At 60.4% G+C, this 16,659-nt stretch overlaps 6 protein-coding genes across 6 annotated transcripts; 2 read left to right on the top strand and 4 right to left on the bottom strand.

Annotated features, from left to right (window-relative positions):
* Positions 1 to 661: 661 nt before the first annotated feature.
* Positions 662 to 2,272, top strand: LMXM_29_2110 (conserved hypothetical protein; the record flags this gene model as incomplete). The annotated part of the gene is made up of 1 exon (XM_003877306.1): positions 662 to 2,272. One exon carries the CDS (start codon positions 662 to 664, stop codon positions 2,270 to 2,272), a length of 1,611 nt encoding a protein of 536 aa, XP_003877355.1.
* A 1,257-nt stretch (positions 2,273 to 3,529) lies between these two features.
* LMXM_29_2100 (conserved hypothetical protein) lies at positions 3,530 to 5,437 on the top strand (the record flags this gene model as incomplete). The annotated part of the gene is made up of 1 exon (XM_003877305.1): positions 3,530 to 5,437. The coding sequence occupies one exon, from the start codon at positions 3,530 to 3,532 to the stop codon at positions 5,435 to 5,437; it is 1,908 nt and encodes a 635-aa protein (XP_003877354.1).
* A 924-nt stretch (positions 5,438 to 6,361) lies between these two features.
* Positions 6,362 to 7,561, bottom strand: LMXM_29_2090 (putative alcohol dehydrogenase; the record flags this gene model as incomplete). Its single annotated transcript, XM_003877304.1, has 1 exon — positions 6,362 to 7,561. One exon carries the CDS (start codon positions 7,559 to 7,561, stop codon positions 6,362 to 6,364), a length of 1,200 nt encoding a protein of 399 aa, XP_003877353.1.
* Positions 7,562 to 11,154: 3,593 nt separating this feature from the next.
* LMXM_29_2080 (conserved hypothetical protein) lies at positions 11,155 to 12,807 on the bottom strand (the record flags this gene model as incomplete). Its single annotated transcript, XM_003877303.1, has 1 exon — positions 11,155 to 12,807. One exon carries the CDS (start codon positions 12,805 to 12,807, stop codon positions 11,155 to 11,157), a length of 1,653 nt encoding a protein of 550 aa, XP_003877352.1.
* Positions 12,808 to 13,612: 805 nt separating this feature from the next.
* On the bottom strand, positions 13,613 to 14,239 carry LMXM_29_2070 (conserved hypothetical protein; the record flags this gene model as incomplete). The annotated part of the gene is made up of 1 exon (XM_003877302.1): positions 13,613 to 14,239. The coding sequence occupies one exon, from the start codon at positions 14,237 to 14,239 to the stop codon at positions 13,613 to 13,615; it is 627 nt and encodes a 208-aa protein (XP_003877351.1).
* Positions 14,240 to 15,257: 1,018 nt separating this feature from the next.
* LMXM_29_2065 (conserved hypothetical protein) lies at positions 15,258 to 16,199 on the bottom strand (the record flags this gene model as incomplete). Its single annotated transcript, XM_003877301.1, has 1 exon — positions 15,258 to 16,199. One exon carries the CDS (start codon positions 16,197 to 16,199, stop codon positions 15,258 to 15,260), a length of 942 nt encoding a protein of 313 aa, XP_003877350.1.
* Between the last annotated feature and the right edge of the window lie 460 nt (positions 16,200 to 16,659).

Genomic DNA, 16,659 nt, shown 5'->3' with positions numbered 1-16,659 from the left:
TTATTGTTGTTGCTGCTGTATTTATTTTCCTTCCCTTCTTTGCCCTCTGCACAGTTGTGTGTGTGTGTGTGTGTGTGTGTGTGTGCGTGTCCTTGCGAAATTGGGAATTTCTGCCACTCCTCCACAGACTGCCTCCCTCGTCTCGGTGACGTTTGTTCCCCCACCCCACCCCACCCCCCGTCGGACTGCCCGTCGATACATGACACAGTGCTCGCTCCTGCTCACCTCACATATATTTCAAACATTGGCGGCTTCTTTTCCTTTTCGCCCACTTTCACATAGACTGCAGGTGCGGCGACGAAGAAGCAACCAAAAAAAAACTGCGCATAAGAATCACGCAGAGACGCCGCCCCGCACTGCCCTTTCCTCCACCCTCCCACGGCCCTTGCCATCGCTTACGTAGTCTGTGTGTCCACATACACACGCGGATACAACCCAACGGGGCACAGCGGCGCGGAGGCAAGAATTCTTTGTTTTGAGTACAAGGCTGCACTCGTCGATACACAGCTGCAGACCATTCGGAGAAGAGGCGGAGGAGAGAAACGGAGCGGTTGAATCGGTCATCCTACCCTTTCCGTCTCTCTCTCCCCAGCCCATCTCCGTGTTTAGGTCTCGCTTACTTGTGCGCCTATTATTGTTGCGCGGAGCGGTACTTCGGCGTATGCCCAGCATGGAGTCGCTTCGCACTGCCGTGGATAATGCACCGCTTCTGGTGAACCTGCTGCGCCTCATTCGCGATGCGCGGTCGCCCAACTACAAGGACCATGAGAAGGGCCCCGTCACGTTCCACTTCGGCGGCCTTTCGATGCGCGATACCGGTAGCTACGAGGAGGCGGAGGAGCTTTGGCGGCAGTCCAGCTGGAGCAGCGGTGCCCTGGCACCCAACGCCGCCGGTCCCTTCCGCGGCCCGCTTCACCTCGTCGTCTATCTTAACCACTCTCCAGTAGAGGTTTGGACGCTCCAGGACTACCGTGAGCCGGCGACCGACCACTCTGTACCGCGCGACTTTGAGCAGCTCGAGGCCCTCAACACGCTAGTACGTGTTCTTTTTGCCCACCTGCGATGCCAGGATATCTACGGTGTCGTGCTACAGAGCTGTGTCACGGCAACTGACGACGCCAACAACCACTTCCCCGCTTCCCCCAGCGGTAACATCAGATCGCCGCCACAGTCTCCTTCGCTGCGAAACTCATCGCTGAGCAGGGAACGTACCCCTCATTCGCCAGCTAACCATGTCTCGTTGCGCCTCTTTCGGTCCACCGAGGAGTGTCCGACGATCCCAGTGCACGCGCGGCGGCAGTATCTCTGGTCCAGTGACGACTTTGTGCGCGTGGACGTGACAATGGACCGCACATGGCGACACCACTCTTGGGTCCAGCCTGGCACGCAAGCCGCCTCGCCTGTGCTGCCAGTCGGCGACAAGGAGAAGGACACCGCTGTCTATGCGACAGGAGAGAGGTCGTCGCCGATCCGCACTGCCAGTCCTGGTTTGCGTCACTTCGGTAGCGAAGGCGATACCCGCTCGCAGTCGATCTCGCCAGAGGTCATGGGCTCGCTCGGCAAGTCCTCCTTGCCCACCCCGTACCTAGCACCGGCCGCCACGTTGGCCCTCTCGTCGCATCTCTCTCGCAGTCCTAGGACGAATCTGTCTCCTCTGATGCCCGGCTCTCGGCTGTCTCCAGCGCAGGGCGTCTCAGAGTTTGCCTTGCCACCCGCCGATGTGTCGAGTGCGTTCGACTGCGATCGGTCGTGGCAGTCACGTTCCAGCCCTCCGATCATGCACAGCTGCGTCTTTGCCAGCAGCCACCCAGCAGGCGGCGGTGGGCCAACGTACACAGCCGCCGTAGGGGCTGTGAATCAGGTGGAGGATGCGGTGTGGTTGTCAAACGCACAGCACGTGCGCCGCATGGGCACGCTTATCTGCTCCCGCAAGCAGTCACCGTCCGCCGCCTCGTCACCCGTGATGGGAAAGAAGTCCAGAGCCAGTCTCATCCACCAAAAACATGAGATGGGGTCGCTTGTGCCCTCCATCTCCATGGGCGCCCTTTCCGGCATCGGCTTTGACAAGCAGTTGCTCTCCAGCGATGTCGATCTGGAGGACCTCGCTGCCGAAACCGCGTCGGCGGGAAGCTCTGCAAGTGTGCCGAACTGCGCGGCCATGGAGCAGCTGGTGTCACTTCTCGGTCTCTGCTCCAAGGTCAAGCTACAGCACGTGCCGGCAGCCCCATTTGGAGATTTGGTGCTTTCTCTCAACCTACGCGAGGTGCCCTAACGTGTGGAGAGCCCGGCGCCCAAGATATATGTGGGCTCTTTACGCAGTGGGGATAGGGTTAGGGGTCCGGTGGTCCACTCTCAGCTACAGGTTCGTCGTGACACCGTGCCTCTTCTCCCTCCATCCTTGCCGCCTTCCGCAAAGGACACCATTTCCTCCCAAGATCGGGATGATGTTTCTCTCACACGTTCGAGTGTTTTGTCCGCGTCTGTACCTATGTGTTCTTTGTACCTCGTTTTTCGTTTTTCATGTTTCCTCTCTCGCGATTCGCTTTGTTGCTGCCACTTCGGAAGGCGTGCGTGTTCACGTGTATGCGTGTGGATCTTCGTGGGCGAAGACACATGTCTCCCTCCCCCCATTGCCTTCCCACCCGCGTCCCCTTCATTGCTCATCTATGTCACCTGTTCTCCGCTGTTCTCCGTCTTGCTTCCATCCTTTACGACGCCTTCCCTCAATTGTAGGAACCCGCGTGCGTGCGTGCGTGTCTTTCCCTGTATGTTTTGCGTTTGCTTGGTGCTGTACCGTTTCTTGGCACGGGCACGCGGGGATGTGTCGCGCTGAACATCTCTCGTATGCGTGTGCGGCAAAAGACAAGAAACCGTGAGCAGCCAAGTAAACCAACAAAACAACGACACGAAAGAAAAAAAAGAGGATGGACGTTGTCGACGCCAAAAGCAACAATGGTGGTATAAGTGCTGCCTGATCGGCACGGTGACGACTGCCTGTGTTGCAGGAAGGGTTGGCGGCTTTCTACCTTGGTTGGTCATTGGGGCCCCTCTGTGTTGCACGTGAGGCTGTCCTTACCACGTTCTATCCCTCTTCTTTCTGCTCTGTTTGCCCCCTTCCTCACGCTGACACACACGTATTTCGTATGCTATGGCAGCCGTCATCGCCACCACGAGTCTCACCCAGCGCCGAAAATTGTGGTGGCGTTGTTCACAGGAGTGGCCCCCACCACCACACGCTCGGCGATTGCTTCCCCGCCTACTCTATCACCGTCCATTGCACACCGACTATTTTGCTCGTTGTCGTCCAGCAGGTCACACATCCGTTCCGGCTTTTTTTCTCTCTCTCTCTCTGCGATCCGCTGCACAAGAAATAGTCAAAGTAAACAACAGCAACACGTCTTCACCAGTGGGCAGGCGCCCCGCTCACACCTTCTAATTCACTATCGTCACAACCCATCCGTGCACGTCACTGTTCTCTTGTCTGTTCCAAAAGCCCGTCGCGGTGCGCTCCCAAGCACCACCAACCATCATGTCCGCGCTCTGGGCACGCTTTACGGACAAGCTGAAGGGCTCCGGCTACACCCTCAGTGACCTGGTGTACTGCAGCGAGGACACTTTCCTCACCCTTGTCACGAATATGAACGCCTTCACTCCGCTGCAGATCGCCTCACTGGCGAAGGAGTGGCAAAGGAGCCTGTCGGCGGCAGCGACACCGACAGTCACAGTTAGCGGGAGTGCGTTCGCAATGTCGAGGCCTCACGCCGAGAGCACGCGGCTCAGCTCTTCACCTGCCCCGTCGTCGGCGCTGAACCGGGCGACGTTGCCGGCCACCGGTGCAGCAGAGACGTCACCGAATCACTCCACACTGAGCACGGCATTGCGGGAGAACGCGTTTGTGCCGCCGCCGCGGTCGCCGGCGAAAGTGAAGGAGGAGGCCGAGTATCTGCTCACAAAGCTCGGCGCGCAGAGCGGGGTGGAGTATCAAGTGTCGCTGACCGAAGGCATTGTTGCCGTTGAGGCCTCGCCGGAGGCATGGGGTCCATTGTTAGACCGCGTTTCGCGCATGCATCTGACAAGCCACCGTGACAGCGCCGCCTCGCCGGCGACGGTGTTGCAGTTGCTGTGGAAGCTGTGCAGTCCCGCGACACTGCGCAAGATGGAAAAGGCGTGCGTGTCTGGCGCGCCTTTTGGGCTGTCGAATCAAGATGACGCGGACGGACTGTGCTCGAGTGCTGTGGTTCTGTACGACAAGGATGCCACCCGCCTCGCCGCGCCGGCGCAGGAGCTCGAGCAACTGTTTCGCGAGGGGTGGGGACTGGTGGCGTTTGACGTGGCGGTTGGCAAAGCGCGCACGGTGACCAAGGAGGAGGCGCAGGACCTCAACGCAAACCTCTACCGCTTTTCGATGGAGCAATGCCTCGAGATGCTGGAGGAAGCCGGCTTCGACGCCTTCCACATCCCCTCGCGCAACGCCGTGGCGGTGTGCCACATGCATCAGCTGATGCCCCGCTTCGTCGTCTTTGTTAGCACGCTGGAGCCGGTCGTGGTGACACGCCGCCTGGGCGATGCTGTTCCGGCGGTCGGAAACGGCCGCCCGTCCCGTGCCCCTCCTGCGCCGGTAGCATTGCCTTCTCCCTTTGCTTCCGCTCCTGCTGCCTTGCCCGCAGTGAGAGGAACCATCAACGGCGGCAATGACGCCCTTGCCTTGGCTAACCGGTCGCCGCGGAACAGTGAGGAGCTGCAGTGCGCGGTGCATTCGAAGAAGATGGTGGAGTTCTGGTCGCCAACGGAGAAGCGCCTGCTCTGCAGTCACTGCCTGTACTACGACGGGTACTCGCAAGAGAACTGCGTCCCGATCGAGCAGGCTGCGCGCGACGAGGCGCCACGGTTGGAGCGGTGGGTGCAGAACGCCATCACCTTTTCGCAGGAGATCAAAAGTGTCTTTGGCCTGTTCGAGGCGGCGCAGACAGACGTGTCGCAGACGCACAAGCAAGTCCGCAGCGACATCGCGCATAGCTTCACGCGGCTGCGCGCGCGACTTGACGCACTGGAGGCGAACCTGCAGCAGCAGTGCCAGCAAAAGGCGCAGCAGAATCTCCAGGCACTGCAGGATACCCTCTCCCGCATCGCTGCGACGGTGCAATTTGTCGGCGAGGTGGTACAGGACGCCGACGAACCGGTCGCTGCCTATCGCGGCGGTGTTGCGGACACGAGCACCTGCGTCGCGCTGCTGCGCAGCGCGCAGCGTGCATTCGGGGCGTGGGAGCCGGTCACCATCTCAGCGTACGAAGACGTCCGCATCGTCGACGGTAGCGCCCTCCTGCAGCCAGTGGAGGAGGCGCTCAAGGCGGTGCAGCCCATCAGTAGCGAGGCTGGCAAGGTGCAGCTGCCTGAAGCGATCGACGTTAACTACCTCAAGTCCGACTGCGACGTGTAAATCTCATTCATAGAACCCCCCTGTACCATGAGTGCCTCTGTCGCCCTCTTGGGCGCAGCTCACCGATCATAGACATGTTAAAATTGTATGAGAAATTCAGCGAGTCGCTGCGGTGCCGGTCACGTTTTGCGCTCGCATGTTGCCCTTTCCCCCCCCCCCCTTCTCCCACGCGTCTGCCCTGCGCGGCGAAAAACGAGGGGGAAGGGCCGAAGCCCGCGACGCCCCGGAACCCCCGACCACCCGCCCAACAAACCCCCCTTCCCCCACCCCTACCCCCGGAAGAACCCCCCAGCGCACGCGGCCACGGCAAAGTGACCAGTGCCGCACCCCGCAGGCCTCCCCCACCTGGGATCTCTTCGCTTCATGCCCACTATCATCAGCCGGCCGCTTAGCACAGTGGCAGTGCACCACTCTCGTAAAGTGGGGGTCGCGAGTTCGATTCTCGCAGTGGCCTTGCTTTTTCAGGCGCCAAGGAGGACATGGCCTCAGAAGCAGGGGTGCGCTTAATGGGGAGGGGGTGGCGCCACCCGATCCAGCCCCCGGACGCGAGTCCCCACGGTGGCGGGGGGGTGAGGGGAACCGAGCTGGTGTGCCCGCCTGTCGGCGCCCTTTGATGGGAATACGGCGCGCCACAAGCAGTCGCCCGAAGAGGGAACGCTGGAAAACAAAAGCGTTTGGCATACGTATAATAAATATATATTCTTCCTGGAGCAAACATCTTCGATATATGAGAAAAACGTCCGAGACACCCCCTCCCCCTGCTCACCTCTCTACACGCACAACTCAGCAGGTTCACGTGACGCGGCAAGGGAAAAGGAAAGACGCGCCTTCTGTTGAGGGATGCGTGAGGCACGTCTCGAGCACCACACCAACAGCTTGCGCACGCCTACCCGTTCTGTGCACATTCACACGCCGCACAATCCCTCACATGATGCGGCGGAAGAGCTCGGTCATTTCCTCCTCTCCAAATATCACCGGCACGGCGTAGAATGGATTCGCCTCGGTGATGGCGTGCTTGACGAGGAAGGGGATGTCCTCCTCCTGAACGGCCCACCGCGAGTCACCGGCGCCGAGCGTCGTTGGTATCTGCATCTGCGCATTCATCTCGCGAACCCACGAAATGAAGTTCACCGCCTTCTCGGCGTCGTTTGCACCGACAATGTTTGCCGCCTCAGCAAGCCGAGCGAGCGACTTGTGCGCCGTGCTGCCGTACATGTCCAGCACGTGCGGCAGAATCACGGCGTTCGCGTAGCCGTGCGGCACATTGTACAGCCCACCCACCGCGTGCGCCGCCGCGTGCACGTTGCCGACACCCGCACGTGTGAAGGAGAGGCCGGCGAGGTACGACGCCTGCAGCATCTTCTCGCGCGCCTCCAGGTTGCTCCCGTCCTTGTACGCGCACGGAAGGTATTTGGCGAGCAGCTCCATCGCGCGCAGCGCCGCCTTGTCTACGGTGCGGTAGTGGAAGACGTTCGTGTACGCCTCCACAACATGCGTCAAGGCGTCCATGCCGGTGGTGGCCGTCACAAACTTGGGCAGTGTCACTGTCAGGGCCGGGTCGAGCACGCAGTGGGAGGGGGTGAGGAAGGGGTCCATGACGACAAGCTTGTCTTTTTTCGCGGGGTCGCTCACGACAGCGGCAATCGTGCACTCGCTCCCAGTTCCTGCCGTCGTAGGCACAGCGATGAGCGGCGGCAGTGGCCACAGAACACGGAGGAGGCCCCGCATGTACGGAAGCGGGGTGCGGGGGCGCGCCTGGCGCACGCCAATCAGCTTCGCGCAGTCCATGACGCTCCCGCCACCGACGGCGACGAGGTAGTCGCACTTATTCTTCTTGTACAGTACACTGGCCTCCTCCACCATGTCGATGGTGGGGTTGGGCAGAACGTCCTTGTAGATGGCCAGCTCGGTGCCCTGCTTCTTCATCTCGTCGATGAAGTCGTTGACGAGGCCAAGCTTCATGATCATTGCATCTGTGACCAGTAGCCCCCGCTGCAGCCTCGCCCCACGTACCAGATGCGGCAACTTCGCCAGGGAGCCGGAGCCTTGGGTGACTGCTGGCGGTCGCCAACGTAGCAGGTAGCTCGTCGCGCAGATGGTGAACTGATACGAACGGCACGCCATCTGCCAATACGATGGGACCGGCATGATGAGGTACGAGAGGAGGTCGCCGATCAGGCGAGAGAGGGAGACGTGCAGAGCAACTTTCTGGGTGGATCGCGTGGGATGTGTCTAGTAGCTGATGCAGCGGCAGAAAGCCCGATGAATGGAGCGGGAGACAAAACGGCGTGCATACCACATGAGCTGCCAAAAGGGGGCGAACGCGTGCCGGTGGCGAAACCCACAGAGCGAGGGCGGAGGGACGACGTGAATGGGAGGCGCGCACGGCGGATGAAGAGAGAGGAAACACCACAGAATACCGGTTGCCCTCCCCTGCTGCGATGGACGGTGAGGGAGGAGGAACATCGCCATAGCGCAGTGTTGGACACCACGGCTCACAATACGACCAACGCAGGCGCAGACACGCATTAACACGTTGGGGGGAGGGCCAGCTGTTGTCACATACACTTCTTATAGTGTTGACATGCAGAATTACAGTGAAGCACCGGTGCCATGCGGCGCACGACCCAGCCACCCAACCACGGCATGACAACCACAGTGAGATACCACCTCGCCCGCAATCATCAGCGATGTTTTCTTCCTGCTCCGTGTGCCGCACCGGCGACGCGTGCACAGAATCCACGCTCGCACTCACCCCCCCCACCGCTCACCTTGCTTGCGGCAGAGAGAATACAGAGGGCAGACGCCAACAGCCAAGCACCAAAGGAACCCATGGCCGCGATGAATGTTCTTCACTCCGTCAAAGATCGAACGCATGCGTGACGATAACACTTAGAACTCCAAAATCTCGTCAAGCGGGCTTGCACGCCTCACCGGCACCTCGCGCATATCCAGGGATTGTGGCGCCACCTTATTCAACATTGTCTCACTGTTGCCCGACGCTACATCGAAGCGCTCCAGGATCGGATAAGCTGGTGGTCGCTCATCTACGCCAAATTGCGACGGCGACGTGGATACCTGCTCTGATGACTTTCCATCTCGGACTGTCCTCGCAGGGCCGTTCAATCCGTTTGCCCAAAAGCCGCAAAAGTGGTTGTACGCAACGACGATCTCAGCCACATCGCGCAGAGGCAGCGTTTCCACCTCTTCCTCCGAGATGGACTGCAGCAAATTCCAGGCCTCTGTGGCCACCCTCTCCAGCTCCACATCGTCAACCTTCGAACTTAACCGCAACTTCGTGCAGAATTGGGTCAACGAGTACAGGCGCTGCCCAATGGAGACGGTGTCACTTGCGCCGGGAGTGGGTAAGGTAGGTTGACCCGTGCAAGCCTCGCCTTGGGAGGGAGTAGGGGATGCAATCGTGGCGCCGGCGCCTTTGTTTGATAACGCATAGCACACTCGCGTCGACGATGCCATCGCGCGGACAGAAGAACGGCACGCCAGTCTTGATCCACGCAGCACGCGGCACCAAGCACATGCCGGGTAGCGGCCGAGTTGTGCGAACATGCTGCTGCGAAGAACCGGTCTCTTACTCTTCGTTCTCTCTGCGCCGGCAGCAGGATCAAATAGTGACGGCACCACACACGCTTACATGAAGGCCGGAGATACGGCGACAAGAAGACACCACCAAGAACAAAGTAGCCACGTGCTGTACCGGGAGAAGAGAGTCGAGAGGGGAAAGGAGAGCGGTAGGTAGCGGCTGCATGACACTCGCACACCACACCGACGTCGCATGCGCGATGCGGTAATGAGCATATATATATATATATACACGCACGTGCATGCGTGCATTATATATTCTGTTCAACGTATCTATTCTCCCTTATGTGATGCCGGCCACCTCACAACGGTATCAGGGGGTCCCCAACCCACCACAATGTTTTGAAGGGCAGCCAAAGAGGCTGCCCAGCCTGCCCTCGGGTAGGGCTGTGGATGCTTGGTGCGGGTGGACAGGCCTGAGCTGGCGCTGCGCCGAAGAGACTTGAGGCCATGGTGGCATGCGCACCAGCTCACTACACATTGTGTCAGCGATTCAACGGGTATACGCATCCACCTCCTCGTTTTATACCTGTGCCGCGTTGCGGGGACGTCGAGCGTCACCCTGGTCCTGGCCTGCGCTGTATGCAGTGGCCTTGCAGTGGAGTGAGTGGCGCCAAACCGTGTTGGCTTTCCCGGTTCCGCGACGAATCTTCGCTGCAAGTCTGCGTTCTGCAGGGCATTTGATGCCTCTGGCGTTCCGCATTCTGCTGCAGCAAGCGAAAAGAAGCACGCGACGGTAGCGTCTCCGCGATCACACAGCACGGCACGGGCACAGTTGTACGCCCTAACCCTCTTCTCCACGACAAAGGCGAAGCAGTGGCGTTGCGGCTGTGCTGCCACGTCCCCGCTACGCGCATACACGCCACGCACGGCCGCACACCTAAGAGTCACCTCGCGGCATGGGGGGCTCTCCATCAGACACCAGGCGGTGGCGCTCGCGGTCCGCGCGCCGTCGGGGCGGGGGCCGGCTCGCGCCGGCCGCTGTGGGACGCGAGACGACGACCCAGCCGACCAGGAGGAGGGGACCACCCCACACGATTGGCCCAATGACGAGCACCCGACCTGTGCAAGCGACAATGGCACCATGGCACGGCACAGCGCCGAATCCACCACGCAGACGTCACCACGGCATCGCGCGGCCCAGTCATGCTCGTCCCAGAAAGCTGGACACCCCGCCGTGCCGTGATGAACAAATCGGTCCGCAAAGGCCATGCCCACCACAGCGGCACAGAAGCGAGGACGCGCGAACTTCAGAGTGCCTGACGCTGACACCGACCACCACGACAACCCCGAAAACGCACCACGGAGGGAAAGCGGATCGCACATGCCGTCACACCTACAACAACGCCACCACCGATGTACAGCTAGCACGGTGCAAACGCTTGGCGAGGTACCCTGAGAACACGACCCCGGTCTCAAACTCCACCCACCCCACGCTCCTCAGGCCCCCACCCTGACGCAACGCCGCCCACGACCTGGCCGCCGACTTCCGCAGCAACACATCGCTCCGGCCTCCATACGTCGTCAGCACTTGGACCCTGTCAACACCAGACGTGGCTTGGGATCGGCAGGGGATATAGGGACGGGAGGGGGGAGGCTGCCTGGCGTTTCCCCCGCAGAGTGGGCACCACTGGCCCCTGAGGATGCTGTCCACTGAGGGGTGTGTTTCCTCTCAAAAGCGGTGCTGGGCAGATGTGACAAAACAAGAAGACAGCGGAACCGCTCAGAGGGGGGAGCTGGACTGAGCACAGCGGTCGCAGAGTTGGAGCAACTCTCTCTTACGTGAGGGGTGGGGGAGGGTATCACGTTGACTGGCGTGGTTGGAAGCAGGGTCGATATGTGGGCGCAGGAGGGAGCGAGGCGCGATGCCGGGGGAGAAAGTGAGCGAAAAAAACAAAACAGAGCACTGAGAGAGAAGGCATCATCGGCAAATCGGGGAGGCCCAACAGACACACGGGCGCACGCTGCCGCACAGGCTCACATCTATCCCAGGCGCCGTTATGGAAACCTTCCAAACCACATCAAACGCCCCGCCACCCCAACATTCTCACAAGACGCGGTGCGCCATCCCGCATTCGTGCACCGGGCAGTGCGTGGCGTCCCAAGTGACAGGCAGATCAGAAGAAGCCTTTCAGCTCCCCGTAAAGCTCCTCGTCCGTCTTGCGGTGTCGCCGCTGCTTTTCGGCAGGCCAGTGTGAACGGCAACCACTTGCATGGTTCGGTGCCGCGTACGTCGAAGAGGCAACGCTGCGGTTGCTCTCTGGATCTCGATCATCGTCGGCGAGCAGCGTGTAGCCGTCCTCGTCCGCATTGACCCGGGGAACACTTGACAGTGTCGCCATGCCATCCTCCTCGCCAACCTCGGCGTCGTTCGTCTCCGTGCCTGCAACGTATTTGAGCTTCCGCTTTCTCTCATCTTGCAGCCGCAGGAGCTTCTCCACTCGCCTCGGAAGGAGTGCACTGAGCTCGACTGCGGCGCCAACGGCAGCGTTCAGCTTCGCGGGCTGCTCATCGAGCACCAGATCCACCGCCTTGTTCACGTCCACGTAGAGGTGGCCTCGGCTACGTCCATGCAGCTCGACAACAAAGGAAAATGGCGAGCTGTACGGCCGTTCCAGCACCGTTTTCCTTGTCTTGTTGCGCAGACGCCGCTCCTCATTGCTCAGAAACGCCTGCGCGGCGCCACCGACGAGGAGGTTCAAGGCGCGGTTCTGTAGAAGCCCCTCAAGGTGTTCACCGTGGCACGTGCCGATCAGATGAACGCCGCGTTGCGAGATAGACCAGGCAGCCTCCGCCTCCTCCTCCGTTGCGATTTCGTCCACGATGAGGTACTCGGGTGTGTGATTCTGAATCACTTCCATCATTACACGCCCCTGGTCCTCGCGTCGGGCAACCTGGATGCGACGGCATCGGCCGAGGTAGGGCAGAGGTATGGGGCCGTCGCCGCCGATCTCGTTGGAGGTGTCGACGACCGTGACACGCGGCGCTCCCGGCTCCTGAGCCAGCGCGGCGGCGAGGTCACGCAAGAGAGTTGTCTTGCCCATACCCGCCTTGGACAGAATGAGAAGACTGCCGCGCTGTGCGAGCGGCAAAAGTGCCCGGGCTGCACCTGGCACATAGCGCCCCACTCGCAGCGTCACACCGAGCGCCTCGCCGTGGCGGCCGCGCCAGACCGAAGCGCGGTGTGCTGTGTTTGCCACACAACCTCGGCCGTCAGCGCCGAAGCGGCCTATGTGCTTGACGAGGTATTCCAGGTCTGCCGTCGTCGGAGGCTGCAGCTGAATGACCCACCCGCCACTGCCGCGTACCTCGACGTCCTGGCCCAAGTGTACAAACAACTCCTCCACATCGGTGTAATCGAAGGAGGGGTGCTGCGTGATGGCTGTGCGCAGGGTGGCGGGGAGGAGAGACATGAGATGCAGCGTCTCCGCGTACGCGCTGTACAGCGCGAGGCCCTGCCAATCTTTGGCCCGCAGCTCTGCGGCCCGCGCTGGGTCCGTCTCGAGGAAGGATGCGTAGGCCTTGTGCAGCTTGTTCCACGCTGACCGGAACGTTGTTGCGGACCACACTGCACGCTCGGTCTGGTACGCTGGGAGGGTATCGGGCATCTTGCCCGTAATGTACGATAAGTCCATCGCGGACGGCGGCGGTCGTGCAGAGCTGGTGGCTGGCTCATCCCGCTCGGCGGCGCGCAGACGCTCACTCGTGTTGATACCGACCTTGGTGCGAAGGGTTCGGCTTACCGACACCAGCGAGGACGAAGCCAGCATGCACGAAGAGCACAATGTAGCCGTGGTGCCCACACGACGCACTGCAACCCCCCGCATTCTGATGCGGACCGACACGTCGGGAAGAAATAAAGAAAGACAACGGTAAAAAAGAACGAGCGGCGCGGTCGACAAGCACACACACACACACACAGCGAGAGAGAGGTTCTTGACAGCACCACGAGGAACAAAAATGTTCGGTGCCCTCACTGACCGTGCCCGTACGAGTGTGTGCGTGTAGGGATGTGCGTTGCGGATATCATAATCACGAGAAGCACGCGCCTCCACGCACAAGGACAGCGAGTGCACAAGCGGTAAGCAGGAAGACGAAGGGTAGGATAGATGGCGACTCTGACCGATAACAGGAAGGATACACAGGCTCGGCAGAGGGAGGGAGAGAGGGAGGCAGCAGCAGTGTCTTTTGGAGCAAGACTCTTGCGTGCATGGCTTGCGCAGCAGTATAAACATGCAGAGATTTGGCGCTCATGCCACATCGGCACCTGCCTGAGTGTCTCGTGTATGCGTGATGGAAGTCACACTACCAGCAAGAGTTATGCGCCCAAGAGCAACAGAAGGCAGCGCGACAGCAGCGCCGAGCTACAGACAGACAACAAGCAAACAAGATGCTCGCAGCGAAACCAGCGTGAAGTGGCATTTGAGAAGGTGGAGGCCGATCGGCCGCGGGCCCACGCGCATGTGTGTGTGCTTTCCTCCTGGCCGTCACCACGTTGGCGCAGCTCACGCATTCCTTTCCCTCGTCCTCTCTCTCTATATACGTATCGCATTGCTTATGTGCTCGCTTCACCTCTTACATGAAGTCGTCCTCATCCGGCACTTCGCCGGTGTTGAGGCGCATGTTGTTATCGCCCATCACGTCCTTGTACATCCGTAAATCCTCCTGGCGCTTCTTCTCTTCCCGCTCTAGCTTGTCCTGCTGTTCCTGAGCGGCCTTCTCGGCGCGCTGCTTGCGGCGCTCCTCCATGTCTCGATCCTCGCGCAGCTTGCGGAAGTCCACGTCGTTCTTCTCCACGCGCGTCTTCTCGAGCGCCTTGAGCAGTTGGCGGTTCTTGCTGGAGATGGTGTGGTAGCGCCGCAGCTCCTCCTTGTGGAAGCCGACCTGGCCGACCGCCATGTCGCCCGTCTTCTTCAGGTTGCTCCATGGTGTGTAGACTATGCGGACGTCGTTCAGCTTGCACCCTTCGATACTGTTCTCCTTGACGAGCTGGCAGCACTCCTCGATAATCTCCGGCGTCAAGTCGTTCATTCCCTTGCCAGGTGGTAGGCGTACGTAGACGTGCGCGCTACTGTGCTTGTCCACATGAAACCAAAAGTCCTCTGGCCAGCCAAACTTGATGAGCTCCTCGTTCTCGTACTTGTCACGGCCCATATAGCACATGACGGACGGGTCCGACGTCAGCGTAAAGTAGAAGACCATTTTTCGTGCTTTTCTTTCCGTATGTGAGGGTGTGAGAGAGGGCAGGACGGGGATATGTCTCGCTCAGGGCCGAAGTAGGGCACGTACGCGCGCTACTGTAACCACGCACAAGGAGAGAAGAAAAAAAAGCAGCCTTGTCGCCCGGTGCGCTCCGTGATGGATATCGTGGCACTGAGGCACACGACAGACGCGCCGTATCGTAGGGGGGAGGGGGCGGCGGAGAGGGTGGAGAGGTAGTGGGACCGATAGTACCGCATAAGTATGCAAAAGGGCGAAGACATCCCTCGTACGTGTGGAAAGAGCGATAGACACACGAATTTCGCCTTGGCCCACCTCCATTGTGGGGGGCGGTAGCGAGCAAGTCAGTGCAGTACCTCGACTCGACTCGACTCGACGTCGACGACGCCAAGACACGGGCACACACCCTCACAAACATAGGCATACTGGAGAGGGATCTAGGCACAATGTGCATGGCTTACAAGTCACGAGGCCGAACAAAAAACAAATCGCTTCCGAGGCCAGCAAGAGGCCACGTACAAGAGGTGCGCAAAGGCAGCAGTGCTAAGTAAGCCGCGTGCCCCCTGGGATGCGCAAGACGCTCTTCACACGCAAGCAAGCAGCCAAATGCAACAAAAGACGCATCGTCCCTCGCCCCCTTGAGGTTGTGCCGAAGCGCAGTTCAAATACGCGAAAACGCACGCCCACGTGCACGCGAACATCAACAGCACCGCACAGTGGATGCGCGCAAGGGAAGAACACACGGCGCGATATGCAGACGAAAAAAAAGAGGGAGGAGAGACAGAGAAAGACACAGAGGGTATGAGGCACCGAGGAGTTCGCATCGGCTCTATGGCGCTGACGCGCGCGGATGTACTCACCCTCATGGCGGAGGAGTGGTGCAGGTAACGTGAGCAGACGAAGGAGGCAGTGAGCCGCTCCATCCTGTCACCAACGGTCACGACCCACGGTAGGGGGGGCGATATGGGAAGCAGCGCCTTGCCCGCCTTTCCTTGTCCTTTCAGCACACCAGCGGCCGACCTGTGATAATGTCAAACGCACGGCGGACCGGGGTGCCATCGTAGCGCCGACCACCACGCCACCGCTGTACCGGCGTCGACGGCTCCTCCCGGAGAAAAATCGGGCCGCCAACGTCGATGTGACTTTCATTGCGGTACAGCGGCGCGGGTGTCTCGCGGCGGCCAACGCCGAGTTCCAGAAAGTCCCACTGCCGGTCTGCGGCCGAGCGCCAATGCGGTTGTGGCTGCACCATCCGGATACCTCGGCGCACGCTGTCAGCGCTGCGTGAACGCTGCTCTGGAAACATGCGAACACCCTTTCTGCGGGGTTTCATCGGAAGCGGCGGCGGTACGGGTTTCTCGACCGGTTTCTCTGGTAAGGGTATCAACGAGCCGACAGTCAAGTGGTCAGCCGTGCTGCTGTTGCGCGAATACGATTGGCTGCCTACAGAAAACGAGCGGGCCCCACTGCGAGCGCCGCGTCGACAGCGCGCGCTGGCAATGATCTCGTCATCCCCTAACCAGAAGGGGCGTTGAGTAGAGCCTCGCGCAGGCGGCGGTACGTAGCGCCGCTGCCGCGGTAGCGATACCTCCGTCGAGGCTCGTGGGGTCATGTCACTCCCGATGTGATCGACGTTGCCGTTAGGAGTGGCGCCACGTCGCACTCCCCTGGAGGGGCGGACTTCCTCCGCTCTATTGCAGTCAACGTGGCAGTCTTGCTTGGGAAAGTGGCGCCGGCCCCGCAGCGGTGTTGAGGAGATTTGCGCCGCATCCTGCGCGTAGAGACAGAGCTCCGTGTTTGGCAGGCTATGCGCATTCAGTTTCTCCGCAGCCACGTTGCGATGACTGCGCGACGGCATCGAGTCTCTGTCTATGAGGTGCATGAAAAGGGAGCCGACAGGTTTCCTGCGGTCATCTTCGATCTCTCGATGTGTGAACTTCATGACGATGGGAGTCGCGGGTCATGAGAAAGAAGGGGGCAGGGAGAGCCAGAAGCGCAATTACCCTCACACGTACATACACACACACACAATGGATAAGAGAAAATAGGCCTCCCCCTGTGCGCGTCTATGAGGCGGCGGCCGAACGGCAACCAAACAAAAAACAGAAGGACAAAGGAAACGGAGGTCTAACGAGGCTGAGAGAGGTACCAAGCAGCAGCAGCAGCAGCAGCAGCAGTGTGCCCACGCGATGATGAGAGTGGGAGGAGTGCCGCACCGACGGCCATACACGAGCGCAGCCAACTTGTGCCTCGGCCCACTCCGCTGCAAGTACAGCCCTTCTAAGCCGACGGATGGACTTGCGCAGGGAGCGAAGAAGGAAAAAAAAAGTGTGATGGCCCAGAACAGATCGATCAGCAGTGCACGTGTCGCCGTTGAGAGCGTGCGGGTGCCCATTTGCGTG

This window comes from Leishmania mexicana, chromosome 29, assembly GCF_000234665.1.
Source record: "Leishmania mexicana MHOM/GT/2001/U1103 complete genome, chromosome 29".
Lineage (NCBI taxonomy): Eukaryota > Euglenozoa > Kinetoplastea > Trypanosomatida > Trypanosomatidae > Leishmania > Leishmania mexicana.
The sequence above is the reverse complement of the archived record's forward strand: the minus strand, read 5'-3'. Positions and strand labels throughout refer to the sequence as shown.